Source organism: Erythrolamprus reginae, chromosome 10 (assembly GCF_031021105.1).
Source record: "Erythrolamprus reginae isolate rEryReg1 chromosome 10, rEryReg1.hap1, whole genome shotgun sequence".
In the NCBI taxonomy this organism is placed as follows: domain Eukaryota; kingdom Metazoa; phylum Chordata; class Lepidosauria; order Squamata; family Dipsadidae; genus Erythrolamprus; species Erythrolamprus reginae.
Window position 1 is genome coordinate 11,307,669 of NC_091959.1, and position 8,092 is coordinate 11,315,760.

The 8,092-nt window shown below is 44.4% G+C and overlaps 1 protein-coding gene across 1 annotated transcript; it reads right to left on the reverse strand.

The window, feature by feature from the left end:
- Positions 1–431: 431 nt before the first annotated feature.
- C10H15orf40 (chromosome 10 C15orf40 homolog) lies at positions 432–7,679 on the reverse strand. Its single transcript, XM_070761981.1, has 4 exons — positions 7,549–7,679; positions 6,344–6,470; positions 3,336–3,463; positions 432–668 (listed from the first exon to the last, which is right to left on the reverse strand). Exons 1-4 carry the CDS (start codon positions 7,636–7,638, stop codon positions 576–578), a joined length of 438 nt encoding a protein of 145 aa, XP_070618082.1. The 5' UTR covers positions 7,639–7,679; the 3' UTR covers positions 432–575.
- Between the last annotated feature and the right edge of the window lie 413 nt (positions 7,680–8,092).

Below are 8,092 nucleotides of genomic sequence, written 5' to 3' on the forward strand. Positions count from 1 at the left end.
GCAGGGCAGCCCAATGCCGCCGGGAGGGGAATCCAAGCCGGTGGCTGGGGATGTGGATCCACTGCCCTCGCAGCCCGATCTCCCTGTGTGTGTGGGGGGGGGGGGGGCGACGAACCGACGATCGGGGGCTGTCCGTCCCTGTTGGGTGGTGCAGGGCAGGCACAGGGAGGGAGGGAGAGAAAGGAAAGAGAGAGAAAGGGAGGGAGAGAAAACTGAATGAAGAAGGGAGAGAAAGAAAGAGTAAGAGGTAGAAAGGATAGAGAAAAAGGAAGAGAAAGGGAGAGAGAAGTGACTCTTGGTGATGACGTATGACGTCATCAGATGGGGAAAACCGTGGAGTATTTTTCAATTATTATTTTTTGAAAAATCGCGATATAGCGTTTCGCGAAGATCGAGATCGCGAAAATCGAGGGATCACTGTATATCTTAAATTATAAATTACTTAAATTGCTTTATAGCTGTCTACAGATTTCTTGTTGGGTTTTCCACCCCTTGTATTTGGGGGCTCTCATACACCTAAATGAAGTCATTCCTTACGTCTGGAGAAACAACTGGTTAAGGCTTCGGTTAGAGCTCTAGTTGGAGCTTTCTTTCCTCAGTTTCTCTAAAACGTCCTCTGGAGTCAGCGGGGCCAAAATCTTCACAATTTTATCTCGAGATTTACTCCCCTGTTTTGAAAAACAAAACAAAACACAAGCAGAAGACGTTTAGGGATTGATGTGCAGAGGAAGGCTCAAGAACCCAAGTTGTTTTTATCACTGTTGTTAGCCACCCCGAGTCCACGGAGAGGGGCGGCATACAAATCCTATAAATAAATAAATAAATAAAATAAATAAATTTCGCATGACCCCTTCCAACTTTCCACTGAGACGATTGTTTGCAATATTTGGCACATTTTTGCTGAAAAAAACCCAAGCGGCTTATCACCGTGATTGGGGTGTAATGTGTTTAAGTCAGTGTTTCCCAACCTTGGCAACTTGAAGATATTTGGACTTCAGCTCCCAGAATTCCCCAGCCAGCGAATGCTGGCTGGGGAATTCTGGGAGTTGAAGTCCATATATCTTCAAGTTGCCAAGGTTGGGAAACACTGGTTTAAGTGACACCTTAATTTATTTGGCTTCATGCTGTCCGCTGCCAACATTTTTAGATTTAAAATTTAAGATTTAATTGGATTTGTATGCTGCCCCTCTCTGAGGACTCGGGGCGGCTCACAGCATGAAGAAAAAACAGAAAACAATAATAACAATCCAATTAATAATACATTAAAACAACCTTTAAAATTCTAAATAAAAAACTATAAATACCATTCATTCGACAACCATGCTAAAAATAATAATAATAATAATAATTTATTAGATTTGTTTGCCGCCTCTCTCCGAAGACTCGGGGCAGCTCACAACAATAATAAAAACAATGTTACAGTAGAACAAATCTAATATTAAAAGAGAAAAAAGACATATAAACCCCTATCATTTAAAATCAAACAACACATATATACCAAACATAAAATATAAAAGCCTGGGGGAAAGGTGTCTCAACTCCCCCATGCCTGGCGATATAGGTGGGTCTTGAGTAATTTACGAAAGACAAGGAGGGTGGGGGCAGTTCTAATCTCCGGGAGGAGTTGATTCCAGAAGGACGGGGCCGCCACAGAGAAGGCTCTTCCCCTGGGGCCCACCAAATGACATTGTTTAGTCGACGGGATCTAGAGAAGGCCAACTCTGTGGGAACTTATCGGTCGCTGGGATTCGTGCGGCAGCAGGCGATTCGGGAGGTACAGTAGTCCCTCACCTATCGCTGGTGTTACGTTCCAGACCCGGCCGCGATAGGTGAAATCCGCGATGTGGAATTTATCGACTGATAGTACTTATTTAAGTATTTATATTGTAATTGTTTGGTAAGTTTTCATTGTTTTAAGTGTTTATAAACCCTTCCCCCACAGTATTTATTTTAGATACAGTATTTAAATACAGTATTTACAATTTTAGATTTTATTTTTTTTAAAAAACCTGCCGATCGAGTTCGGCGGGCTGTTTAAATCTGCCGATCGACTTCCTCAGAAACCCGCGAACCAGCGAAGATCCGTGAATGATTTTTCTCATTAATATTTCTTGAAAACCCGCGATGAAGTGAAGACGCAGTAGGTGAAGCGCGGTATAGCGAGGGACTACTGTACTCTGGTCCAATGCCATGTAGGGCTTTAAAGGTCATTCATTCATTGGTCGCAGGGGAGGGGGGAGATCTAAAAAACCCCAGGCCTGGCAGCAGAGATAAATTTCTAAAATCTTTCGGAAGACACAGTAAATATACCGATCTTTCCTCTTCTCCCACCGTATTCACAGTGAAACCAAGCGCTTCCTCGTCATATTTCCTTGTCTTAGCTTTTGGGAAACTTATTTTCCTCTCATCATCTGTCTCTCTCCTCCTTTCTTTTCATCCCTGTTAAATATTTTTCCATGGTGTCTCTCTTGAGGGTTTGTTACATGCACTTTATAATCTCCTGTTCTGTGCTGTTGCTCGGTGCAAAAAACCCCTACTCGCTGCGGCAAAAAGGAGATATAGGAGAGCAATAGGACAGGGGACGGAAGGCACTCTAGTGCACTTGTACTCGCCCCTTACTGACCTCTTAGGAATCTGGATAGGTCAACCGTAGATAATCTAAGGGTAAAGTGTTGGGGGTTTGGGGATGACACTATGGAGTCCGGTAATGAGTTCCACGCTTCGACAACTCGGTTACTGAAGTCATATTTTTTACAGTCAAGTTGGAGCGGTTAATATTAAGTTTAAATCTGTTGTGTGCTCTTGTGTTGTTGTGGTTGAAGCTGAAGTAGTTGCCGACAGGCAGGACGTTGCAGCATATGATCTTGTGGGCAATACTTAGATCTTGTTTAAGGTGTCTTAGTTCTAAACTTTCTAGGCCCAGGTTAGAAAGTCTAGTCTCGTAGGGTATTCTGTTTCGAGTGGAGGAGTGAAGGGCTCTTCTGGTGAAGTATCTTTGGACGTTTTCAAGGGTGTTAATGTCTGAGATGCGATATGGGTTCCAAACAGATGAGCTGTATTCGAGGATGGGTCTGGCAAAAGTTTTGTAAGCTCTCATAAGTAGTGGGAGATTGCCAGAGCAGAAGCTACATAGGATTAGGTTTACAACTCTTGAAGCCTTCTTGGCTATATTGTTGCAGTGGGCTTTGGAACTTAAATCTTTTGTTGTTAGTATACCAAGGTCTCTGGGGTCACATTCACGTTCTCTGGGGTCACGCGCCCCCCCTTCGTATTGCTCCGCGCCCGCCCCACTATTTGAGAAACACTGATTTTACGCAAAGGCCAGGAGTGTGTACCTTCTCCAACACCACATCGTTCTTCTTGACTTCGAGGACTTTAGAGAGGTAGCGGCAGAGCTCTGTGTTGGCTTCCCCCTCGGATGGAGGGGCTGCGATGGCCACGCTCACCGCATCGGTGCTCAGATCTGCAACAGGTATTTTTTAGGATGTAGCCATCACTACTGTTAAACTCATGCCCTAAAATGCCTCTTTGGAATCTCTCACCTGTATGTAACATTAACATTAACGTAGAAACATAGAAGACTGACGGCAGAAAAAGACCTCATGGTCCATCTAGTCTGCCCTTATACTATTTCCTGTATTTTATCTTACAATGGATCTATGTTTATCCCAGGCATGTTTAAATTCAGTTACTGTGGATTTACCAACCACGTCTGCTGGAAGTTTGTTCCAAGGATCTACTACTCTTTCAGTCAAATAATATTTTCTCATTTTGCTTTTGATCTTTCCCCCAACTAACTTCAGATTGTGTCCCCTTGTTCTTGTGTTCAGCTTAGAGCAGTGATGGCAAACCTTTTTTTCCTTGGGTGCTGAAAGAGCATGCACGCGTGCTATCGCGTATGCACGACTGCCCACGCCCATAATTCAACACCTGGGGAGGGCAAAAACAGCTTCCCACATACCCCAGAGGCCTTATGGAGGCTGGAAACAGCCTGTTTCCCAACTTCTGGTGAACCCAGTAGGCCTTTGTCTTATTTATTTGTTTGTTTGTTTATTTATTCGATTTTTATGCCCCCCTTCTCCTTAGACTCAGGGCGGCTTACAACATGTTAGCAATAGCACTTTTTAACAGAGCCAGGCTATTGCCCCCACAATTCGGGTCCTCATTTGACCCACCTTGGAAGGATGGAAGGTTGAGTCAATCTTGAGCCGGTGATGAGATTTGAACCACTGACCTGCAGATCTAGCGATCAGCTTTAGTGGCCTGCAGTACTGCACCCTACCCACTGCGCCACCCCGGCTCTAAAGGCTTCCCTGGACCTGGGGAGGCTCTCTGGAAGTCGAAAACGCCCTCCCAGAGACTCTGCGCAAGCCAAAAATCAATTGGCCGGCACACACAGGCATGTTGGAGCTGAGCTAGGGCTATTATTATTATTATTATTATTATTATTATTATTATTATTATTATTATTTATTAGATTTGTATGCCGCCCCTCTCCGCAGACTCGGGGCGGCTCACAACAGTGGTAAAAACAGTATACAATGCCAAAACTCATATTAAAAGTCTATAATAATAAATCTAACATTAAAAGTCTAAAAAACCCCATTATTTAAAAATCATACATACATAAAACTGCATAGGCAAGGGGAGATATCTCAGTTCTCCCATGCCTGACGGCAGAGGTGGGTTTTAATGGCTTGCGTGCCAGCAGATATGGCTCCGCGTGCCACCTGTGGCACCCATGCCATAGGTTTACCATCACTGGCTTAGAGGTTTATAGACATCATCACTGTGGAATAGCCTAGCTGAAGCTTCTCTTAACCCACGCTCTTAAATGCCTCCCATACCTAAAGACCAACATCACCACTTCAAGTGTTTCTATTATCTGAAGTAGAGTGGAAAAAACCCTCTTGTGTAGACATTTACGCAACAAGCAAAGGCCTTGACATTTTCCAAACTGTTTGGATTCATTCTGACAACCCCCACTCTCAAATAATTTCTCTGGGTTACAGGCAGTGAAGGGCTAGCAACATTTTTACTACCATACTGTGGGCGTGACGTATGCAGGTCGCCCTGCATTTTCTTTCAACATCTTTCAGTACAAATTGGGTGCTCCGGGGTGGAGCTCCATTTTTGCTACCATTCTGCGTTTCCCCCTGTCTGGGCAGTAGCCCACCCCTGGTTACAAGGCAAGATCTCTGCCTCAAACGCTGTCAATGTTGCATATGTACTGTCAAGGATTAGCTCAATCCTAGGTGAGGTTCCTTTGTGTCAGTGATTCCCAACCTTGGCAACTTGAAGATATTTGGACTTCAACTCCCAGACTTCTCCAGTCAGCGAATGGCACCGGACCAGATTATCTCCGGGACCGCCTTCTGCTGCATGAATCCCAGCGACCAGTTAGGTCCCACAGAGTGGGCCTTCTCCGGGTCCCCTCAACTAAACAATGTCGTTTGGCGGGGCCCAGGGGAAGAGCCTTCTCTGTGGCGGCCCCGACCCTCTGGAACCAACTCCCCCCAGAGATTAGAATTGCCCCCACCCTCCTTGCCTTTTGTAAGCTCCTTAAAACCCACCCCTGCCGTCAGGCATGGGGGAACTGAGATACTCTTTCCCCCTAGGCCTTACAATTTATGCATGGTATGTTTGTTTGTATGTATGATTAGTTTTACAATAAGGGTTTTTTAGTTGTTTTAATATTGGATTTATATGCTGTTTTTTGTTATTGTTGTTAGCCGCCCCGAGTCTACAGAGAGGGGCGGCATACAAATCAAAGAAATGAATGAATGAATGAATGAATGAATGAATGAATGAATGAATGAATGAATAAATAAGTCCAGATATCTTCAAGTTGCCAAGGTTGGGAAACACTGCTTTGTGTTACCATATGAGGTTAAAAAAGCATGTTAAACAGTAATGAATGCTGAATCACGGGGTGTAAACTGCAACCTGATTGGGCCAGAGCATTATAAAATGCAAAGCAACTTTACAATGATTATTAGCTGTTAAGCTGTTAGCTGTTGCTGGTGGTAATAGTGTTTATGTTAGTTAGCTGGAGCAGTTTTAACACGAGTTAATTATTGAGTTACAGCTGTAGTGTTGATACAGAGAAACCTGGATTGGTTTAGAATCTACATGTAAGTAAGCTTTAGTTTGTCCCTGTAGATAGAAGACTAAGACAGAAGATATTTTGATTACACTGAAGAGTAAAACTGTTGACTACTCTTTTCTACAAAAGTCTCGTCATTATTTCTCTGCACTGGTTCATAAATTGCCACATTATAAATTGTGGTATCTGCATAGCTCTATATATCCGGACATGTACTTACCTATTTCTCTAACTTACCTGTTACAGCATTTTGTTTAGATCCTGGTTTGGCATGAACAGAGATAACAACAGAACCATTTTTATCAGTTGTCACTGGAACTGGAGGAACAGAAGGCTTTACAGAGTCCTTGGTCTGCGATTTCCCCTTAAATCAAAACACAAAATGAGTCCTTGACAGACAGACGGGCAGCCTGTGTGCAATATGTATGCACACATATGGCATATATACATATAATTAAATAGTATATTTGTATCTCTTTGAGGCGAGGAGAGGCCAGGCACCCTAACCCTAACCCAAACCCTTGACGTGAGTGACGTCAAGTTAGCCATCTTTAAGCCAGCCACATGACCTTTAAGCCACCCGTCACATGATCGTCAAGCCACTCCCACCTGGTCACATGGCTGGCAAGCCACACCCATAAAATAAGCCACACCCACAACGTGGTAGTAAAAAATTTTGCAGCCCTTCACTGGTGATATTGCTATGTAAACCACTTTATGAAGCGGTATATAACTCTAAAGTGCTTAGTGCTATTGCTAACTCTGCCTACTGCCGGCGGTTTGATACCGACCAGTTCAAGGTTGGCTCAGCCTTCCATCCTTCAGAAGTGGGTAAAATGAGGACCCAGATTGCTGGGGGTCAATAGGCTGGCTCTGTAAACCGCTTAGAGAGGGCTGTAAAGCGGTATATAAGTCTGTTGCTATTGCGCAGAGAAGCATCAAGTAAGTCCCTTCTTTCCCATGGAAAATGGAGAGTCCCTGCAGCCCCCCTCCCCAAACCCTGAGAAGAAGCAAAGGCTGCCTCCCCCACTCCCCATTGCATTGGGGCTCTCAATTATCCCATAATTGATAGCCCAATGCAGGGGTAGGCAAAGTTGGCTCTTTTATGACATGTGGACTTCAACTCCCAGAATTCCTGAGCTAGCATGATTGGCTTAGGGATTCTGGGAGTTGAAGTCCACAAGTCATAGAAGAGCCAACTTTGCCTACCCCTGCATTGGGCTATCAATTATCCTAAAGGAGCCCGCACCCCAAAAGGAGGGATTCTGCCCCTTGGCGCTTCATCCTTGCTACTGGTTTATCCCCCAACCCGGAAGAGCAGCGTTTCCAGACTACAACTCCCATCATCCCTCCAAGGGGAGGAGAGGAAGGAGCTTGTAGTCCAAACCCGCGCGAGAGAGGCCTGCAGCCTTTTCAAGCGGCGTCCGCACGCCGGGCCTGACCTTTCGGGGCATTGCATGTCTCCGTCCCGCTGCAGCCCAAACCGCAGCCCCCGAACGGCGAAAGACAGCCGCGAAACCCCAACCCGGCATCGAGGGGGGCTGGTCTGCGTCACTTCCGCCTGCTCTTTCCGGTCGGCCCTGCTCCTAGAGATAGAAACATGTAGAGGCGCATCCCGGATGCTTTTCGGTTGCGGGATGCCTTTTAGCAAAAGCTATAGAGGAAAATCGCGGTTGTTAAGAGCATCAATGAAGATCAAGCTGTGATGCGTATCCAAGTTTGGCTATATAAAAACAATTCCTAGGGCTAGGGGAATTAATTATTTTTTTAATTTAATTAAATTTAAATAATCTTTTGAGCTTGAATGCAACGAGATTTCATATTCATGTATCCCGATTAGTGTACATTTAAAGTAACAATGTTTTTATTCTATTTTATGGTAATGATCTATATCACTATTGTTTTATATCACTGTACACGCTCAAAAATAAATAAAGGGAACACTTAAACAACACAATGTAACTCCAAGTAAATCAAATTTCTGTG